The 22,524-nt window shown below is 42.2% G+C and overlaps 1 protein-coding gene across 2 annotated transcripts in view; it reads left to right on the top strand.

Moving 5' to 3' along the window:
- The window catches only part of Lamb1 (laminin subunit beta 1), a 70,704-nt gene that overhangs the window by 15,282 nt on the left and 32,898 nt on the right, over nt 1-22,524 (top strand). For both annotated transcript variants that reach the window (XM_036205966.1, XM_036205967.1), the window contains 10 exons: nt 2,194-2,396; nt 5,407-5,527; nt 6,752-6,940; nt 7,200-7,379; nt 7,505-7,617; nt 9,148-9,227; nt 18,243-18,378; nt 20,427-20,585; nt 21,495-21,622; nt 21,796-21,919. In XM_036205966.1, coding sequence (XP_036061859.1) covers nt 2,194-2,396; nt 5,407-5,527; nt 6,752-6,940; nt 7,200-7,379; nt 7,505-7,617; nt 9,148-9,227; nt 18,243-18,378; nt 20,427-20,585; nt 21,495-21,622; nt 21,796-21,919 — 1,433 coding nt within the window. The remainder of the gene's footprint in view (nt 1-2,193; nt 2,397-5,406; nt 5,528-6,751; nt 6,941-7,199; nt 7,380-7,504; nt 7,618-9,147; nt 9,228-18,242; nt 18,379-20,426; nt 20,586-21,494; nt 21,623-21,795; nt 21,920-22,524) is intronic.

The raw sequence follows: 22,524 nt of genomic DNA on the forward strand, positions 1-22,524 counted from the left end.
CAATTGTTTATGTTATGACAGGACTACAGATTGATCTTGGGAAACAGGATGTTCAATAATTAAACTCATTGGTTTTTATATCATTCTATCATATTGTAGCTACATGACCTGGTAACATACTTTAAACTTTACCTTTTCTGTCTCTGAGTGGAAATTCCAACCTGAGGGTTGTTTGAGATAAAATGAGTCCTATATAAGTGACCAGTGTAGAGCTGGACAGATAGAAAGTTTTCAGTTGATTGAAGTGGCGGGTGGTAATAATGTTAACTTTATTGCCAGCAGCTGCAGCGGAGGTTGTGCTTAGAGCCCGCCCCGTCAGAGTGAAAGAGAGTGATAACCTCTCCTATTCTGCCTTGCTATGAGGTTGCAATCAGTCAGGTAATGGGGCTGGTTCTTGCTGGTCTTTGCCAGCTCTGCACAGCCCTGTATTTAATCAAGCTCTCATAGAACTTCCTAGCTTGTGACATGGGAGAACAGAGTAGAAGATATCCAGATATACAAAGTCTGCTTTCCAACTTAAATTAATTCTACATGTTTTCAAGACTGTCTTGGGTCAGTAGTTTACTCATTCATTCTACTTAAAACAAGTATTTAATGATATGTCATGCAGTCTCTGAGCAAGTCATAAGACTGTTGCTGTAGTTCTGAAAATCTGGTTACGACAAATAGCTCTGGAGTTCCTATAAAAAGACTTTGTGAAGTGTGTGTGACATGAAGAATGTACTAAATTCATAACTCAGTTCTCTTGCCTTTTGTTGTTCAGTGGCATCTGGACCATTTCTAGGATGTGGCCATGTTCGCTGTTTGTGCCTTTGATTTACTTAGCAATCAAGGGAACAGAATTTCTTTCTATCACTGAGACCATGAAGACTCACTTCAAAGTGATGTACATCTTGGAAAGCAGACAGCTCGAGGCTCTGTTATCACTCCACATGGCAGGAGAGTGGGGGGCTGTTTGCTTTTCTGAGGGCTCCTGTGAAGTTCAAGGGTTTCTAAATGTTCCAGCTGCCCTTGACGTTTGTTTTCCGGCCTCTTGTCAATAGTGCTCGCTGTGTGCATGAGCATTGTGCAGATGTTGCCATTGTCAGCTGCCATTCAGCACAAGACCGTTTCATATTTGATTTTTACGAAGAGCCTAAGTTTAATGCGTGGACTTTGCCTTTCCAGCCTCAGCCATTTCTGTCTTCATTGTAAACTGTGCATGTGTTATAACTATTTAAAACTGCATTTGGTCTCCAAAACTATCCAATGTAGTGGGCTGGCCAGATTTTGTAGGGTCCACTTTAGTAGGTGCAGGTTGGCCATTAAGGAAAAACACCTGAGTAGCAGATTGACTGTCCCTTGGTCTAACTAGTTCTATAGTATGTGACTGACAGCCCAGCTTCTGGAATAAGCTTAGGCCTACAGACCCAGAAAGAAAGAGGAAAGATAAAAGAAGACAAATTGATATATAAGAAACGTTTGTGCAGGAAGAACAATTTTCATGGCATCTAGAAGGAAGCCCTTTTGTCCTCATGTCATTATTCTGAATTAATAAATATGAAAACGTTTTTCAAAAAAATGTAGACTACAATGTTGCTCAAAACTTGGTTGAAAGAGGCCATGAATTTGTGAGGGAGTTGTGGGGACTTGGGAAGAAAGGGAGGATGATAGAAATACAGTATACACATATGAATTATTAAAATACTATTTTAAGAAAAGCTTGGTTGAGACATTCTTCCCCTAAAAAGGTAATTTTCTTCTGTGTTAAATCTGTTTTTATAACTTGAATTTAAGTGGCAGGAAATTTCAGATAGTGTTTTCTCATCAAAAAATAAACACTTATATGTTCCTGATATAGTTAGAATTGGCACCCAGGATAAACCCATGTCTACCTGAAAGAAATTACTGACTAACAGCAGTGGCTGTGGAGCCAAAGGTATTGCAGTACTTTTAAGTGGCAGTGGCTTCTGGAACTCCAAGACTATAACTGGCATTCTTAGTAATCTGAGGAGACTGTGGTACCTTCCTGCTTCCAGAGGCTATGGCACTGTGTTAACTGTGGTAAGGTTTACAACCATCATCTAGTTCATTCAGAAGTGAATTTTACTTAGGTTGCTGTCATTTGTTCAATCCATCATTAAAGAGAAATAATGTAGAATTGCCACAGCATGCTTAAATGTCTGATGAGACCTTTCATCTTGACCTTTATAGATCTATTAAAAATCACCAACTTGAGAATAAAGTTTGTGAAACTGCACACTTTGGGAGATAACCTTTTGGACTCTAGAATGGAAATCAGAGAGAAGTACTATTATGCCGTTTATGATATGGTAGTTCGTGGGAACTGCTTCTGCTATGGCCATGCCAGTGAATGTGCCCCTGTGGATGGGATTGATGAAGAAGTGGAAGGAATGGTAAGTTTCCTGTGGATGCTTGTACAGGTGATCTGAAAGGCAAGGCAAAATTGTCTTTAAGCCTGCTCACCTTTTTTTTTTTTTTAGGGTTTTAGTTTTTCAAAACAGACTTCAATTTTTGTGTCATATTGGTGGTTGAGTGCTGATTTCCTCTCTTGGAGAGTTGCTTAAGTTAGGAGAACATGTGTAGAAACTACTAGTTTCATAGACCCAGAATTAGGTTTTGGAATCCATTGCTGTAGGCTGTTGCTGAAGTATTTTAGTTACCAGGGATTAAAAAGTTGTCTAGGGCTGGAGAGATGGCTCAGAGGTTAAGAGCACTGGCTGCTCTTCCAGAGGTCCTGAGTTCAATTCCCAGGAACCACATGGTGACTCACAACCATCTGTAATGGGATCTGGTGCCCTCTTCTGGCCTGCAGTCAGAACACTGTATACATAATAAATAAATAAATAAAATTTTTTTAAAAAGTTGTCTAAATAACCATCCAGATTGTATTTCCATTAAGAAAGCTTAAAAACCACAAGCCCCCCAGGCTTTATGCTAGCAAGAACAAGGTGGCCTCAGCCCAGAGAGACTGGCAACTGTAACCCAGGACCAGAGATGCTACTTAGAGATCAAATGGAGTTTTCCTTTCTGTCCTCTCCTTAAACCTTTCTTTCTTTGCCAATTTTATATTGTGTTTGTAAATCAACTGTTTGAACTTTGAGATTTCAGTTTCTTTGCCAAATGGTCAATATACTTGTTAGCTTTTGTCCAGTTGACACAGACTATAGTCCCCTGAAAAGATGAGCCTCACTTGAGGAATTGCCTCCATTAGACTGACCTGTAAACTAGTGTGGCACATTTCTTGCTCAGTAATCAATGTGGGAGGGCAGGTGGTCCAAAGCAGACAAGCTGACTGAGCCATGGGGACCAAGCAGCATTCTTCCACGGACTGCTTCAATTGCTACCACCAGATTTCTTCATGACTTGCTGTCCTGATTGATGCCCCTGTGACTTGGAAGTGTAAGCCAAATAAACCCTTTTTCTCTCCCAAGTTGGTTTTGGTTACAACAGAGCAGTAAACTATAGCAGTTAGGCTAGGGTATTGCACTTTAATCCATTTAAGTGGTTTCCAGCAAAATTCTTTCAACCCTTAGGAGTTTAATACCACATAGGGAGGGACTCAGCCAACCTTGAGAAAGGAAACCAAAAAGTTAGCAATTACTAAATGAGTGACTAGTGGTGGGCATTCAAACCTAGTTCCTGCTTCTGCCTCGGCCACTCCCATAGTCTCTGGGCCTCCCTTGACCACAGGGATATGTTGCTTATTTGCCGTCTGTCTCTTCAAAATTTGTTAGTCTATGTTCAAAGGGCGCAGGATCGGTGTACTCTGCCCTTCTAAAACCTCTGCCTTCCCTTTACTCCAGCTGGAAGTCTTCCTGGTAAAACAAGTCAGCTTTTTAACAGCCTGAAGGGAGGGGATATGTTTCTAATCAGTACATCTTTCTGAGAACTCTCCAGATGGACTTGAATTTGCAACATAAAAATCTTTGTGACTTTATTCAAGTCATTCTCATGGCCTCAGAATGTGCTTATTCAGAGGCTGACTGTCTTGTGGTGTGGGCTGGCTGACTGCTTTTTAGTTCAGCAGAACCCCTGAGAATGAGAGTTTAATCTCTGCCTAACTGCACTCCTGTCAAGACAGGTGCAAGAGAAGAGGGACCTGTCTGTCCTGTTCCCGAATTCCAGGCAGTAGACATCAGGGTTACAGTGAAGGGCTTATGTACCTGCTTACTTGTTTGGTAGAAATGATCAGATTATCTTCATAGGCTACAAGGGTCTTAAGCACACCTTGGAGTAAAGTGACACACAGTAGTGCATCCTGAATCTTTTAGAAAAAATAATGTGTGTCTTTCTCATGGTTTTATTTTCTTAATTGAAGGAAAGCATGGTAAAAATGTTTTTTATTATAGTTAAGGAAAGATAAGTGCTGGGCTTAAGGAGGTGAGGGGGAGGCAGAAACCTTTTCAAGGAAATGATCACCTGGCACAGTGTAAAATTTGAAGTCGTTAGAGCTGGTTCTTGGAGACCAGTGCACATTGAGCTCTACATTCACTTTTACAGGTTTCTATTACAGTAGCTTTAAAGAGATTATTCTTAGATAACTAGTTCAAAAATATATTGCATTTTAAAATTCATTTATTTGGTGTGTGTGTATGTATGTCCTCACACATGTGCCACTGAGTTCATATGGAAGTCACAGCACAACTTGAGGGAGTCAGTTTCTCCTTCCATCTGGAATTTGGGGATCAAATTTAGGTGTTCAGGCTCAGTAGCAAAGGCCTTTACCCACTAAGCCATCTCACAGGCCCCAGGTATCTTTTGTTGTGTGATTTTAATTCTTAAATAATTACTTAAAAATTATTTTTTTATATTATAACTACATTATTTTCTTCATCTCTTTCCTTCCTCCTAAACTCTCCCATATACCTCCTTGCTCTCTTTTAAATTTATGGCCTCTTTTTTCATTAATTGTTGTTACATGTAAGAATATGTGTGTGTGTGTGTGTGTGTGTGTGTGTGTATGTACAAGTATATACATACATTTCTGAATACCTAAGCTCAGTCTGTATGTTACTTGTATGTGTGTTTTCAGGGACGATCATTTAGTATTGGATAACCAATTGATGTGTTCTTCCCTGGGGAAAAGGACCATTTCGCCTGCAGTCAGTATTCTTTAGTTGCTTGCAGTCCTTTAAAAAATTAAGTTAATTTTGCTCATCTGGATTCTTTGTGTAGATATTCAGTTGACTGTCCGTTGTGTTATAGAAACTATTACAGTAACAAGGATGATAGCCATCAACTTAATAGGTAGAACTTGATTAGTTGGGGAAAGAAAACATTAAGAAGCCCTCACTTTGAGGAGCTAGAGATGTGTGTGAAAGATGATATCTTCTGCTGACTGTGGAAAAAGTGTGGACATTTGTATGTTTCTGATGTTGCTTCTCCTGGTTTGTAACTTTCCAGGTTCATGGGCACTGCATGTGCAGGCACAACACCAAAGGTTTGAACTGTGAGCTGTGCATGGATTTCTACCATGATTTGCCATGGAGACCTGCTGAAGGTCGAAACAGCAATGCCTGCAAAAGTAAGTGTCAGTGGGGAGCGCTGTTGGAGGCAGTTGGGATCCACTTTCTGGGGAGCTGCCCTTCACAATGACACTGTTTGCAGAGAGGAGGAAAGATGATGTCATTCTCCTGGCTGTATCACTCCCAGAGCAGTAATATGTATGCACCGAGTTCAACTGACAAGAACTGGTATATTTGACATTGACCCAGGAAAATGGCAAAGGTATCCTGACATTGTGTCTGCTGTTAAGACAAGGACAGCAGGACAAATGAGAGACAAATACAGTCTATTTCTGGTTTGGGTCTGAGGTGGCCCCCAAAGGACCACGTGTTGAAGGCTTGGTATCCTGCTGGTGGCAATGTTGAGAAGTACTTGGATCCCCAGGGCACTAACTTGATCAGTGAGTTAGTCCATTGATGCGTTCCTTGATGACTGGTTTACTAGGTTAAGTCCAGTTGAAGGAGTTAGGTCTTGGAGTTTTGCCTCTGATGTTTCTTGTCCCCAACCCTTTATAGTTTGTTCTTCTGCTTCCTAGCTGTCTCGAAGGAAGCAGCTCTGCAATTCCATGCCTTTCTGCTATTGTATTCTGCCTTATCACAGAGCCAGCCAGCTGTGGAGTACACCCTCCGAAACTATAAGCCAAAGTAAAGCCTTCCTCTTTTAAGTTGTTGCCTCAGTGATGAGAGAAGTCTGGTTTATTGTTGGGCTGCCGTGTGCTGGAATTACAGGGTGTGCCACCTGCTTGCCACTGTCATCCCCATACATTCTTCAGCTATGCAACCCCAAATGGCTTTTCTAGGAATGCATCACCTAGAATGTCCTTTAGAATAGTAGAAAGTACTTCAATCAATTCTACTTGGGTGGGGCCAAAGGTACCTTCAGTGGAATCACATCCTTCTTCCTATGTTAGTCACTTTTCATCACTAAGAAAACAGCCAAGTAAGTCTACTAGGCTGGCCTCAAATGCAGAGGTCCTCCTGCCTCTGCCTCTGGAGTGCTAGGATTAAAGGCATGTGCCACCGCCACCCAGCCTAGCAATTTCAAAGGTGCTAACCCGATTTTTGGAGTCAAGCAGGATCAACAAGGGCTATGTCCTTTTTCATCACCAGAGCCTTCTCGCTGATTGCTGTTTTACTCAAACTCAGTCCCCACTTTGCTAAATGAGCTTCCTTCCTGCTAGTTCATCCTCCATTTGTAAATATATTGAAAAGTTTTGTTCTTGACGGTTGCTCTTGTCGTACAGAATGCAACTGCAACGAACACTCCAGCTCGTGTCACTTTGACGCGGCGGTCTTCCTGGCCACTGGGAATGTCAGCGGGGGAGTGTGCGATGACTGCCAGCACAACACCATGGGACGCAGCTGTGAGCAGTGCAAACCATTCTACTACCAGCACCCCGAGAGGGACATCCGAGACCCCAATCTCTGTGAACGTACGTTGGGAAATGTCATTCAAAGGACCCGTTATTACCACTTTTCATGCAGAATAGTTTGTCAGTATCCTCCTCCTGGAGCTCAAACTCTGAGCCGCATAGCCAGAATTGTTAGTTAATTGCAGTCTAGGATGCTGGGAGAAGCATTTACTTGCTAGTCAAGCCTTCTTAAGATCTGTGTCTGGATTTGGAGGGTAGAAGAGAACATATGTGTTCACAAAAAGCCACAGCTTAATTCCTGGTGCCTTGTTCCTCTCAGCATGTACCTGTGATCCAGCTGGTTCTGAGAATGGAGGGATCTGTGATGGTCACACTGATTTTTCTGTGGGTCTCATTGCTGGTCAGTGTCGTTGCAAATTGCATGTGGAAGGGGAGCGCTGTGATGTGTGTAAAGAAGGCTTCTATGACCTAAGTGCTGAAGATCCATTTGGTTGTAAATGTAAGTCTGTTTGGGGTGTTCTCCCATGAATATAGTTCCATTTTTACACTGAAATTCTAAAACTAAACCACAGCTTTGGACTCACTGGGATTGTGTTTCTTTGTTTCATTTTGTCTTTAATAAAGCATGTGCTTGCAGTCCTTTGGGGACGATTCCTGGTGGGAATCCTTGTGATTCTGAGACTGGGTACTGCTACTGTAGGCGACTGGTGACAGGTCAGCGCTGTGACCAGTGTCTGGTAGGTAAATTCTAACCTCTGGGCATGAGAAGTTAGTGAATGTGACATGTTTTGTTTAGTTTTTGTGGTAGGGTCTCAATATATGCCCAAGACAGGCTTTAAACTCACAGTCCTCCCGACCCTGCTACCTAGGTCCTTGTATGGTATGTGTGTACCAGCATATTTGGCAAATAAGGAATGCTGTTCCATTATGAATTTTACTATTATCTTTACAAGTTAATGCTAAGAGACCCAAGGAGAAAAGTCAAAATGAGAATTCCTAGTGAGTTATTTGACAAACCATAGCAAACACCACTTATGAAGACAAGTGAACAGTTTTTAAAAATGGTAGTGTTAACTGCTAGTGAGGACATGATGATCTAAGACTCGTTAGCTGCTGACAGAAATGCAGGTTGAATCATACTGTGGAAAGTGTTTCAGAGAGATGCCTCAGGAGGTAGTGAAGATATTCCTAACCTAGTAACCTCATTTCTGAGGCTCCAAATGAGATCCTCAGAGAATTGGACAAACGTATGTCCCCTCAAAATTCATTGTATCTTATTAATTATAGCAGGAGACTTGGAATCAGTAGTGGGAAAATAGTTACAGAAATTTGGAGATTTCCAGATTTCCATACAAAGTGATATCAGTTGCTGTGGAAAATAAGACTAATGCAAGGAAATGTTTACGTTGTTATACTAACAGATAAAACAAAGACCAAAAGGTGTGAATTCATGTAGGAAAAAAATTTCATCTAGACTGACAAAATCTGGAGCAAGTACACCAATAGCAGTTCAATGGAATAATTTGGGGGAGGGAGTGCTAGCCATTGAACCCTCTGCCTTTCACGTTTTGGGGTTTAATACTGAACCTCAGCTCTAGCCCTGAGTGGAGGACTTAGGAGGGTAGTGAATCTTACAGCTTCCATGATGTTTTTATGTTGCTTTTATTTAGTTTCGCTTAGAGGATCCACATGCCACATACACACGAGTATTTGTGACCAACAAGTACGTATGCTTGTGTACAATCCTGAGAGATGCTTGATAGACATCTAGAAGTGTGGTTTAAGTTAGTGAGGCTGTGAGCAGATAAACCTCTGCTCATTTCTGAGATGCAGAGATCTCCTCTGTATCAGGAGAATCCCAAGGCCTGGCAGTTGCCTTTCTTTTTATTTGGGAGTAAGCTCTCCTCCCTTTCTGCTCTATCCATGAGCATGAATGCTAAAGGTCTTCCTTGTAAGGTTTGTGACAGACTGAAGTGAGGGAAATGTAAAGACATGCTCAATACTTGCCATAATTGTTTTTACTGTCAAAGCCATTTGAATGAAGAAAACTGATCTGTGTATTGCTTGCTCAGAGCAGGACAACACTTTTTCTCAAATGACTCAAAGATGAGGTTTTTTTAAATTTAGAATATTCCTACCCTCTGTCTGTTTTCATGGTTGAAAGAAATAGTTGGAGTAACTGAGGCATACTGGAGCTTGTTCTCTGCTGAGTCTCTTGTTCAGTCAGAGGAACCCACCCTTACATGTTTAATGTTTTTGTTCTGCAGCCACAGCACTGGGGCTTAAGCAATGATTTAGATGGATGTCGGCCTTGTGACTGTGACCTTGGAGGAGCATTAAACAATAGGTAATTGGAATCTCATTTGTACTCTGACCCAGGCACCAAGGAAACTCAAGACTTATGGAATCCTGGGGTTTGGTTGTCTCTTTAAGAAAGTTTGTAAAATATGTTCATATTTTGTTTGAGTACCTACTAATTGTTTCTTAGTGTGTTCAAGGGTTGTTATCATGTCAGGAGCTAGTGGTGGCCTAGAGGTGGCTTAGTGCAGAGGACCCAACCTTGGTTCCCAGTACCCGTGTCACTCATAACTGCATGTATTCAAGCTTCAGGCTCTAACACCTTCTTCTGTCCTCCATAGAAACCTGCACTCTTGTACACATACACACACAGATGTACCACATAATTAAAAACTTTTATAAAGGATAATTTTTTCAATCTAAGAACTTTATATCTTGATTTTTTTTAAAAATAATGCTGTTAGTTTGTTTTGTACTTTTATTTCTCCATATATTTTAAATTATGGAAGCAATGCATGCCCACAGTTTTAAAAAAAGAACTATAAACTGAAATACAAAGGCATGTCTTTTCCTGTTCTCTCTTCCAAGTCTCTCCTAGGTAAGCTAGAAGTCCCACTATTAGCAGCAGCTTATTGTTCCCTAAAAAATTAATACAGGCAGTTATGAGTTCAGTATGCTGTTGAAAGTCAATGTTATTTTCTTTTCTGTTTTAAAATGATGTTAGGCTTTATCTGTTTGATTTTGTTTTCTTTTTTTCTTTTCACACACACACACATATATATATATTGTGTACATACAGTACACATACTTATGGTTTGACATTGGGAGTTTTCTTTGAGTGCTCTCCCTCCTCATTCTTTTGAGTCAGGGTCTCTCAGTCAAGCCCAAAACTCACCTATATGGCTAGTCCCCTTAGCCAGCTTGCTCCACTATCCCCAGTCTCCAGCTTATGAGGCTAGTCTTTCAGGTGGGTCAGGTTGCCAAGCACTTACACCTTACACGAGTTCTGCGGATCCAAACTCTAGTCCTCTTGCATATTACTGAGCTCTCTCTCCAGAGCCCTACTTATTTATATTTTAATAGACAACTTCAAAGAGAAAAACCAGACCACAATTTCCCACTTGCCTTTATTTTCCTTTATTTGTGTCCACACGTGTGCACATACCACAACACACATGTGGAGGTTGGACGACAACTTGAAGGAATTGATTCTCTCATTCTGGTGTGTTGGTCAGGTCATCAGGCTTGATAGCAAGTACCTTAACCCACTGTATCATCTAGCCAGCCCTAAACATGTTATCCTAAAACTTGCAAATTTTCTTCTTGTAGAACCTTTGTCTTAGACTCATACACATCTTTTTTTTTTTCAATAGCTTTTATATCTATCAGGTGAAAATACACGATCAGTTTGGTTATTTTCATCTTCTCTTTATGAATGTGTTGCAGTGAAGCTCTTTGAAGACATGTTTGATGAATGCTTATGTATCTGTAGGCCAGGTTATCAGTGACGAAACCGCTACGCCAAAGATCATACATATTTTTATTTTCTGAGAATGCCATATTGTTTCAAGCAGATTAAACCAGCTGTTTCCCCTTTCGTCTGTCACAGAAACACTGGCTCCCCTGGCCTCAGCCTCGGCCAGTACCAGCGATTTCTTGTTCACTAAGTTTTGTTGGTTTTTGTTTTGTTTTCAGAGACAGGGCTTCTTTGTGTAACCATGGCTGTCCTAGAACTCACTCTGTAGACGAGGCTGGCCTTAAACTCACAGAGATCCTCCTGCCTCTACCTCCCAAGTGCTGGGGTAAAAGGCGTTCGCCACCACCACCTGGCTTTTTCACTAATTTAACAGATAGAGAATAGATTCTCATTTGGTTGGAAGAATCTTTTCATTTTTTTTCCTTTGTAACTTTTAATCTATTCGTAAAGTTTACTTGCCATTTTTTAGTTACTAAAATATGCTAGTTTTCTTTGAATTGCTAAAACATGTGAATCTCTACAGAAATATATAATACATGTTTAGCCAGTTGTTCTTTTTGAGGGAGTTGAGTTAACCACTGTTGAGTCCGAAAAGAACTTTAGTCTCTGCCTCAGGATCAAACTCAGAACATCTGGTGGGGAGAGTGTCAGTGGCTGCAGGGACAGGTGTTTCCTTGTCTCCTCAGTCTTTCCCAGAGAACATGATGAATTCATTGTGCAAGCGTCGTGTGCTCAGAACTTGACTCTCTGACAACTCTTATTTCCCAATTGCACAGTCTGCTAGGAAGGCCTGAGATGTGAGGGCTCAGGAATTTGTTCTCTTTGGCTCCTTTATTTGGGTTTGTTCTGTTCCAGAGTATATTGGGATACAGTACAGCCTGTGGCCTCTGCCTCCTGAGAACTCTGTTCTTAGAAACTCCTGAGGAGAGGCAGTTGGGATGGTCCCGTAGATGCAGGAGGAAAGACTCTGCCACATATGCAATCCTGATCCCTCCATTCACAGCTGTTAAGCACCACCTCCAGGTCCTTCCTGAACAGATAAAAGTGGCCATCATAATTCAGGAATGTCTAGTGTTCCTTTACCCTATGTGATCTCCAGTCACTTCCTTTTCTCTACTGCACACACACTTCCAGTCTTGGCCTCCATCTTAATCTGTCTTCTAATTTCTCCTGCAAAAACTTCAAACACTAGAATATGTTCTTCAAAAGAGTCTGTGAAACAAAAAGTTTTAGTTTTAAAGCTGATAGTTTCCTAATCTAGCATGATTGATGAGACACACTGTTCTGTTGGGGGAAAGGAAGCCTTTATAGAGTCCAGTGGTGGTCGTGTTCAGGGTTTCTTTCAAAAGGAGTTTGTGAAGGAGTTCCTTAGACTTGTCTCTTAACCTACCGTTTCAACTAGGAGACTGGCACATACAAGGCACTCTGGGAACGTTGCTGTGGCACAGGAGTATATTTTACTTGATGATATTTCTTTACTTCTCTTTGAAAAGCTATTTTTACACTTTGTGTGTGTGTGTGTGTGTGTGTGTGTGTGTGTGTGTGTGTGTGTGTATGGGGGGGATTAAGAGGACAGTCCTCAGAGACTTGGTTCTCACCCTCCACCGTAGGTGTCCCAGCAATCGATCTCTGGATCATCCCCGGCTTGGCAACAGGCGCTCCTACTCGCCGACTCATCTCACCTTTTCACTTTTCTGTGGACACAAACTAATAATGCCGAGTAAGAGATTGAGTAAGAGAACTTGGGAAGCAAAAAGGTTTCAAGATGTAGTAACTACCTACATGCTTCTTAGATGAAGCAGTCTCTAAATACGATATCAAACACCCTTTGGTTACTTTAGCTAGGAACAGAAACAAGTACAAAAGTGTTTAAAGTGGAAAATACTTCAAAACACTTTGTAGAGCTAGCCAAATGGAATTTGAGGTGTACAATAAAGGCTTTGTCATCTACGTCTAGTATAATCTGAGTTTTTAAATATCTGAAGAAATCAGACCTAACTATTTTAAGTTAGGATAATCAATTTTTATCTAGATTTCTTGCTTTAATGAATAAATAATAATTAATGGCAGTGGTTGCTGGATAAACAGTACTTTAAATCAGCATCTTGGGTTGGGGATTTAGCTCAGTGGTAGAGCGATTGCCTAACAAGCGCAAGGCCCTGGGTTCGATCCTCAGCTCAAAAAAAAAAAAAAATCAACATCTTTGTAGCATCCTTCCACATGTTCTCAGTTAAATGTTGGCCCTTGGGTCAGCCCAGGATATCTGGCCTGCAGCCCACCATGTCTTGGCAAGAGCTCTGAGCTATATCGCCAGTCCTCTCTCTTAGAAGTACATTAGAAGGTGCATACTGCTTTCTCTGAAGTTCCCAATACTCTCTTGAGAGGTGAGATCTGAAGAATGTGTTCTCTTTGGCCCCTTTTTTGGGGTTTGTTCTGTTCCAGAGTATATTGGGATGCAATACAGCCTATGGCCTCTACTTCCTGAAAACTCTGTTCTTAGAAACTCCTGAGGAGAGGCAACTGGAATGGTCCCATAGATGCAGGGAGTAAAGGCTCTGGTTTGCAGTGCTGATCCTTCCATTCACAGCTGTCAGCACCCCTTCCAGGAGGTTCTTCCTGAGCAGATAAAAGTGAGGTTTTTTAAAAGAAGGTGCTAATTTCTCTGAAGTTCCCAACACTCTCCTGATGCTCTTTTAGCATTTGTTTATTTTGCTTTGCATTTCCCTTGGCTCCATCTGTGAGGGTCTGAAATTGACCAACTGTGAAGCCAGAGTGCAGGTTACTAGATACTTTCATCAACTCTCTGAATAATTGTGGTTTATCTAGCTTTTTGTTAGTTGCTACAAGGGATGGACATTAAGGGGTTCTAGAACATCGTTCCTTCCTGTTAGGAAGTGTAGGTGGTGACGCTACCCAGAGAGAACGGGTGGTGCTGGTCTTGAAGGTAAACCACCTCTTATTTGGAATCAATTATGAATGAGATGATGGTGTTGAGTACAGCAGTTGGCCTTTATGAATGATGCTTTTTATACTTTAGAAATTTTCATTGTTAATAGAGAAAAGCTGAACTTACACTTTTCCTGTTTATTCATGTGTAACTAAAAGTAATTATGTTCCATTAGAACTTTGAATTGTCTGTATTTGTGAGAAATCCATGCTAAATAATCTTAACCTTGACCTATTGGAAAACCAAGAGCCTGTATTTGATTGCTGCCAGACAAATTACCACACTTTAGTGGCTGAAAACAATATAAACTTAATATCTTGCAGTTTGGTAGGGCAGCTGTCTCTGTGGGTTACAGACAGATGTTGGTGCAGGGGCCTCTGCTTCCGATGGACAATAGGGGAGAGTGTTTCCTGTTTATTCAAGTTTCAGGTAGTTTCCTTGAAGCTGTATGGTGAGCCTATTTTCTGCTGGCTGTTCTCAGCCTCCAGCTACATCCACATTCCTTGATCTTACAACTGCCTTCCTTCTTCCTCAAAGCCATGGTGAGTAAATCCTTTTGTCACCATAGCTTTCTAACTTCTCTGCTTTACCTCTCCCACTTTTGAGAGCTCAAAGCATTGGATTGAGTGCACTTAGATAATCCATGATCATCTCACCCATTTCAGGATTCCTGCCCTTCATCACATCTGCAAAATGATGTCTGCCTTGTGTGGTTATGGGCCAGTAGGTCCTAGAGAGGATAAATGTGTCTGTTGATGCCAAACCTCTCCCTATCAGAGCCTTTGTCTTGTGTTATCTTTCTGTTGGTGATTAAACAAACTCTGTATTCAGGTACAGAAGAACTTGTAGAGAGAGTGTGAAAAATTGTGTAGTATTGCTGACGTGATTTTTGTTTGTTTTCTTGAATTTAGACCAGTAAAGAATAGTTAACATGTCATCTTTTGTTGGGGAAGACCTTGGATTTGGGGATGAGTTTTGAAAGCAGAATAAGGGTGAATAGCCTCATAATTGTTGGGTGAGGGCCTTCTAGCTGGGAGGAAAGAGAGGGTAAAGATTAAGAGGGTCATGGGTCGGCCAGGTTCTTCCACTTCCTTGTTTTCATCATTCCCATCCTCTCACTGCACGTCAGAATCATCCTTCTCAAGTGTCAGGCCACATCTTCCAGGAAGTCTCCCTTAATTTTCTCCATCAGATGAATTACATCTTCTTGTGTACACCCAGAGTATTTTGCCCCTGGCTACATTTTGTCTTGGTTAATTGCTTTGTTGCTTATCTTCCTAGTAAGATTCTAAGTTGTTTAAGAGAGAGACATTTCCCTTCTACCCCATAATATTTATCCACTTAAGGATTAATTAAGGGTTGCTTCAGAAGCAAGTTGGCCTAAAGTATGAGTGCACTGATGCCAGCACACACAATGTCCAGGGACAGTATTTGTTGGGTAAATATTTGCTGAAGCGTGTGACGAGTGTGATCATCTGAAAGCACCAGGCTTTTCCAGGAAGACAATGATTTTCATAGGATGAGGTATGGAGCTGCAGGAAGCCAGACAGAGGCATCATCACCCGATATGACAAGGTGCAGAGAAACACTTGTGGGTCTATAGAAGCAGGGCTCTGGGAAGCTTGACTGGGTGATGGTGAATGCAGGAGAGGTCAGTTTAGGAAACTGCATGAAATGGTGACATCATGGCCTAAGATAATGACAGTGGTGGCTGCTAAGTGGAGAAACATACTGAAATAGGACTTAAATGTTCATATGGAGAAAGAACAAAGTTTTATCTCATACCATGAGAAAGGATTTAAAATCCGAGTGTTTAAGAAGAGAGAATGAGAAGGTGGTGTGAATGATGCTGAGTATTTCAGGACAAAAGACATTGGAGTATGGCTGAGAGTGCCTCATCCATGGCTGGAATTATGAAAATGAGCATAACAGTTGGAGTGTTGAGTGCTGTAAATAAGGGTGAAAAATCATCTGTGGGGAACTGGAACAGGCACAGGGACATGAGTATGGAATTGAAACTACTTAACAGTGGCAGTGATTCCAGTCTGTCTCTAGATTTGAGGTCACAGGGCTGTCAGAAGCAAGGTTCTTCTAGATTTTTCCATGTGATCTTATATTCCTGAGATTGTTGCTCATTTAGAATTGTGCTGCCTAGGAAAAGCAGGCTCAAGAGTCTCCATCTTCATCTTCATTGATTGTTTCTAATGATAGCAGAGAGCTAATTGCCTTCTTTGGTATATTTGATTCCTCAGTAAGCATCTGCTGAAGGGAAAGTGGTCCCTATGATGTAATGACTAATGGCTGAATTTCTGAATGTGACAGGAGTTGGTGGCCTGGGGCAAGAGTGCTGAGCCCGAATTAGAACAGGCTTTCCTTTCATGGAACTGGTTCTGTAGCTTTAAGAACTCATATTCCTGTGGGATAATGACTTGCTCCACTAGCAAAGATGCCACGTGACAGCAAGCTGTGGCCTGTTCTATCTGCTGGAGTTGCAGCTTGCCTGGAGCTTGATTTCCCCTAAACTTTGGCAGGAACGGGCTTAAGTATCATTGTAAATCACATCTTGACTTTTAGTGGAGTTGAAATGGATGGCTGAAGCCAAATGTGGCGATTCAGTCTGAAATCCTGGAATTCAGGCTGAGGTAGAAGGATGGTAGTTTCCAGGCCAGCATGTATTTGGGTCTTACCTGACTCATAAAATAATAGAAGAAACAAAGAAATACAGCAAAGAGAAAAATAAATGCTTTGTACTTTGTATAGATGAATTTATTACCCCAAATAGTAATATATAGTAAGAATTTATCTACACTAACTTGTTCATTCTTTTATCCATCCATTGTTTACTGAATGTATTCCCTGTGCAGAGCACTAGGCTTGGGGGATGTGGGCAACTGAGGTGAAGACCCAGACCTAGCCATGAGGTTTCCAGTCCAGGTGGTGGATAGAGATCTGCTAATGATTATGATAAAGGAAAAAGCAAAGGTTTTACACGCAAGTAAGAAAGAATCACATTCTTAAAAAGCATCCATTGACTGTGGTAGGAGGAGGAAACTAAATAAACCTTAGAAGTTGGTTTAGGCTCTGAGAAGTAGATTTGAAGGCTAGGGCCTCCACTTCAAAAGTGACAAGCTTTGTTGTAAACGGTATGCATACAGAAATAAGGCAGTGGCATGAAAGAGGAAGTCTGAATTATGAAATGGGGGCTGGTGGTCAGGAATGGCCACAGCAGGGAGGATAGAGAGGTCACCCTAGGCTGAAGGAACAGTATGAGCCAAAGCAGGCGTCACAATCTCTAGTGCATTTGAGAAGTTGCAAGTTGTACAGTGTGCTTGTTGAGGTCTGAGGAGACATCAGATCAACAAGGGCCAGACTAGAAGGTGTAGTACACCTGCCCATTGTGCCAAGAAGTCACATGGCAGGTGCCTTCTAGAAAGATCCTGTAGGGCAGCTGTGTGGAGGAATTGTGTTAGATCCCATATTTGGACAAGGATTCTGTCTTAGGGTTTCTATTGCTGTGAAGAGACACCATGACCATGGCAGCTCTTACAAAGAAAACATTTAATTGGGGTGGGTTGCTTACAGTTCAGAGGTTCAGTCTATTATCACCATGGCAGTGTGCAGCACGGCAGCAGATGTGGTGCTGGAGAGGTAGCTAATACTTGTTGGTATTCAGGTAACAGGAAGTAGACTGTCTGGCTGGGCATGGCTTGAGCATATATGAGACCTCAAAGCCCACCTGCACAATGACACACTTCCTCCAACAAGACCACATCTACTCCAACAAGACCACACCTCCTAATAGCGCTAAATGGCCCTCTTTCAAACCACCATAGATACCAATTAGAAAACTGTCATCTTTGCTGATGGTGAGAGATAGCAAAGCAGAGCATGGCCCCTGGGAGGGGAAAGGCATAGAAGTTGGTTCTTTGTGACTCAGTGAAGGGTGGGATGCCATCAACCCAGTGGAGAACACAGGAGGGAGGGAGTGATGCCTCTTTGGATCACTTGTGCTGAGGAAACTCTGGGACAGCTGAGTTAAAGATGCCCTTCAGGGAGTTGGGTAATTGGGTTTGAGGTAAAAAAAGGAGTTGTAATTAGAAGAAAAACGAAAGAGGTGCTGGAGAGATGGCTCAGTGATTAAGAGCACTGGCTGCCCTTAGAGGAACTGGGTTCAAGTCCCAGCATCTACGTGGTGGCTCACAACTATGTATAATTACAGCCCTAGATAATCCAGTGCTTTCTGTTGGCATCCTCCAGCACCAGGCATGCATGTGGTACATAGATTCCTACAGGCAAAACACCCATATGCATAAAATAAAATGAAGGGGGGAAGAAAAGCAAACAGTGTAAGAAAGAGTCCAAAGCATGAAAATTTGTGATGTCTATAGAAAGTCTCAGTGTGGTATAGAAGGAGCATAGGGAAAAAGGAAACTGAAAAGACCAGGCCCAAGAACATTCAGGGTCATGTGTTTAGACTAAGTTTGGGATTTATTTACAAGTATTATTTTGTTCCCATATACTTTATTTTTTGAATAAAAAAAATATTGCCCTGTGCTAAAGTTTAATAGCAAAACAGAAGGACTTGTCGTGGGATAGTCTGTGTCTCCAGTAAGCTCTGATGAGCTGTGCTTCCTCCTCAGCTGTTCCGAGGACTCCGGCCAGTGCTCCTGCCTGCCTCACATGATTGGGCGGCAGTGCAATGAGGTGGAATCTGGTTACTACTTCACTACCCTGGACCACTACATCTACGAGGCCGAGGACGCCAATCTGGGGCCTGTAAGTAGGAGAGCTTCTGGAAGCTTGGTAGAGCAGCATCTTGTGAGGGATGTTACGGGATATACATGCTTCATAAAGATGAAATTTTTGTAAGCACAAAATAAGGATGGGGCCATGCTGTCATATTTAAAGGTAGGTCATTATAGAACTCACAAGTAGACTTTAGAGAGTTTTCTAATAAGGCTTTTGGTTGGTGTGTCTACAAGAATAAGTATTTTCCACTCTACTCTCATTTGTGCTTCAAAGTTATTGTAGATCTGACATCATGTAGGCCCAGATATATTTCACTTACCATTCCAAACTTTTCTGTTGTAAAATGTATGTCTGGCACTTAAGCATAACTGGCTGGCACAGCTAGAGCCAGGGTATTCCCCCCACTCCTTGCATCTCTTGCTGATTTGAGCAACTTGTAGCATGGCTTCTGACTTCAAGTAAGGAAGAAACAAGCTGTGAGAACTCTTAAACTTCTAGACTGTGATGCCTGGAGACTCTGTCAGTCACATTTCCCTGGGCCAGCATAGTTCACAGGGAGTGAAACATTGGCTGTACCTCTTGTCAGGCAAAACTCACAGACACAAAGAAGGACTCGGTGGTGGCCATCTTTGGAGATGTGTATGCAGCAAGAGGGCAATGGAGGAGGAGAGAGAAGGAACTGCACTATATACTGAGCTAGCAATGCAGAGACTTATGAAGTACCTCAGCACTCCTAGACATGCTCAGAAGCCATCATGTTCTTTCCTTTGCTTACCCACTGGTTATGTAATGTAAGGTATATCCCAAACTTTTAACTTCCATCTCCAGTGTCCCAAGACAACTTGAACTATCGAGGACTATAGGGGTCCAGCCCCTCGATAGTCCCCTCCCAGGGTCCAGGAAGAATCTACAACCAGCTGATAATTAATCTTTGATGAAAAGAAATGAGTCTATGTACACGAAACTCCTTAGTTCATACACTTTATTATTCTGTGATAGTTTTCTCTCTACACAGCTTCTATTCTGCTCTCATGTCTAGCCCCTTTCTTGCCTGATTTCTCTCTATATTTACTGTCCCCTCTAGGTTCTATCTTAATTCCTTCATCTAGTTCTGCCCCTTCTAGGTTCTCATCCATCTAGTTTTTTCCCCTATCAGCTCCTCTCCTGTCTCCTTCTCTCTCTTCTGGGCTCTTCCTCATCTTGTTTTTCCCCATCTGGCTCTTCCTCATCTTGCATCTCATTCCTCTAGTACTTTCTTCTAGCCCTTCAATCTAGTTCTTCCCTGTCTCAGTTTGTTCCTCTCAAGTTCTTACCCATCTAGTTCTTCCATTCTCTTTTCTCTTCTCTCTTTTCCATCCCGTGCCCTGGAAATCCCAGTATATGAAGGGAGGGTCCGAGCTAAATTGTGTAAAGCTATTATTACTTAATGTCCATCTGACCTAGGCAGTGTCCCCTTGTGGAATTTATGTTAAGTCAGGAGACTTGCATGTGGGCTGTTATTGTTAGTCCTTGGAAGTTGGGCGCCCACCTGGGTCTTCCTGTAGTCCTTGAAAGTGGCTTAGGGAGATATCTGATTCCAGAGAAAGCCTTTCATGAGGCGTTCTCCAAATTCCTGGAACGTGTATGTCCAGAGAGTGATCAGTCTACACTGTTAGCCCTTCTAGGAAAAAGTCATTTGGGAAAACTATGAAGGCACACACGATTTTCATAACAGAATACAGCTGATATATATAACAAGCCAAATAACACCAAAAACTCCTTGGGATTTGGCTTCCTCTGGAGGAATTCCCTGATCCCTCCAGGTAGTGACTTTGCCATAACCAGCTGAGTTCTTATGATATAGTCCTGTGGCCTGCAGCATCCAACCTCAAAAGTAAAAGCATCCAATTACTTGTTTATGTGAGAGGGAAAAAAATCAAACACACACAAACCTAAAAACAACTTATTAACTTCGGGGCATTTGTAACTAGGAGACAGAAAATAGCCACAGTTTTGAATCATTGTACTTCTTTGTCTGTGAGGTGTAGGTGAATTCCATTTCATACAAAGAGTAACTAGTGTGCCCTTGTACCCAGGGAGCCACTGTGGTGGAACGGCAGTACATTCAGGACCGGATTCCTTCCTGGACAGGACCTGGCTTCGTCCGAGTTCCTGAAGGGGCTTATCTGGAGTTTTTCATTGACAACATACCATATTCCATGGAGTATGACATCCTAATTCGCTATGAGCCACAGGTGAAGAAAGCTACCAATATACATTGTGTGGGAGATCTAGGGGGACTATTACTAGAAAACAGTAGTCCTAATAGGTACTAGAATGTTCTGTGAAGATGAGTTTGCACTGGTGTTTCTAACCTCCATGTGCCTTTTTAAATCCAGCATTCATCAGTCTCCCGTTAGGCTCTTAACCTGGCTAAGTTAAGGAAGTGATGTTGATGTATGGAAAGCCATCCTCCCCATGAGGCCTGGCTGACCAATGGCGTTCCTCCAGTGCAGTAAAAGGCCAGAGGTATCATTGTAACAGGAGAAGAGGTAGTATTGGAAGGTGGGAGACTTTTGTCACTGAGCCAGGGCTTCTAGAATACTTCCTAAAGACTCAGCTCTAGGCCTTATGGCATGAATGATAATTGTTAACTGATTTTTTTTTCTTTAGAGATGGAGTCTTGTTTTGTAGCTGAAGCTAACCTTGAACCTTGAAGCAAACCTCCAAGTCCTGCCTCAGCCTCTTCAGTGCTGGGATTACAGATGTGTGCCAACACAGATGGCACATAAGTAGAGTTTTGATAAACTGACCCTAAGGAAAGAGAGAACAGGGGAAAGTGGTTTGCCGAGACTCACTCCTAACGCTAGATGATGGATATGGTCAGAGGTGCACATAGGGAAAATGCCAGGATGAGAAAAGGCTTCAGGACTGTGGAATGAGCAGGAGGTTGTTCTTATATGAGCTTCTTGAGAGTAGACAGCAAAGGCACATTGGAAGGAAGCAGGTGTTGGAGCTGGGCAGTAGCAGAGAAAGTGTTAGGGACAGGAAAGCAAATGTGTGGATTCTAATGAAACTTAGGTGCTGTGGGGAGATCTTCTGAAGTGAACTGGCTGCAGTGGGCTAACACAGAAGTTCCTTTCATCCTTTATTTCTTGCTCTAGCTGCCGGACCACTGGGAGAAAGCTGTCATCACCATACAGCGACCTGGAAAGATTCCAACCAGCAGCCGATGTGGTAACACTGTTCCTGATGATGACAACCAGGTGGTGTCTTTGTCACCAGGTTCAAGGTCAGTGTGACAGTGGGGTCTTACAGACTGAGTCACAATATCAGTGAGACACTGGCTGTAGAAAGTCTTCTGTTGGAATGATCACCATGAGTGAGCTTTTGTTTTTCTTCCTGTTGTTATTTTTGGAAGCTTAAAAGTTGCCTTTCTGTTGTTTCTCTCTTGTCTTGGGGCAGATATGTCATCCTCCCTCACCCAGTGTGCTTTGAGAAGGGAATGAACTACACAGTAAGGTTGGAGCTATCCCAGTACACAGCATCTGGCAGTGATGTGGAGAACCCCTACACGCTCATTGACTCAGTGAGTGCCAGCTTCCTGTGCATGTAGGAGAGCCTGATAGATAGTGCCCAGCTGCCACTGAAGTATTGTGTGAAGGGACAGCTCTGGGCAGTAAGGCAGAATGGGCTCTCCTTGCTTCTAGAGTTTCTTTGTTTATAGCTATAGGGTAAAAGGTCTAAGCCCACATCTGAATTGGGAAAAAAAAAAATCTCTGACCAAAACCCACCAATCCCTGAGCACGAAATCCCACCAATCTCTGGGCTTGCTCCAAGCTCAGGACTTGAAATCTCACCAGTCTCCACCTTGGAAATCTCTACCTTGGAAAACTCCTCCCCACAAAACCCTATATTAGCCTGTCTTCTGCCCAGTTTCCTGCTTCTTCATGCCTGAGCAGAGGCAGCCACTTTGTATCTTTCCCAATAAGTCTTATGTTTGTTGGACACTATGACTTTATGGTATTCCTTGGCTCCTGATTGTCAGGATATGCTTCCCTTCAGAGTTGTAACACTTGCATTTCGGAAATCTTCTCCCACCCAAGAAGAGCTGTAACACTTTCATCAGAGAAACCTTTCCTTTGCAGCTATGACACCTCCATTGGGGAAGCTTCTCTTCCCCCTGCCCCACTC

Source organism: Onychomys torridus, chromosome 14 (genome assembly GCF_903995425.1).
Source record: "Onychomys torridus chromosome 14, mOncTor1.1, whole genome shotgun sequence".
Lineage (NCBI taxonomy): Eukaryota > Metazoa > Chordata > Mammalia > Rodentia > Cricetidae > Onychomys > Onychomys torridus.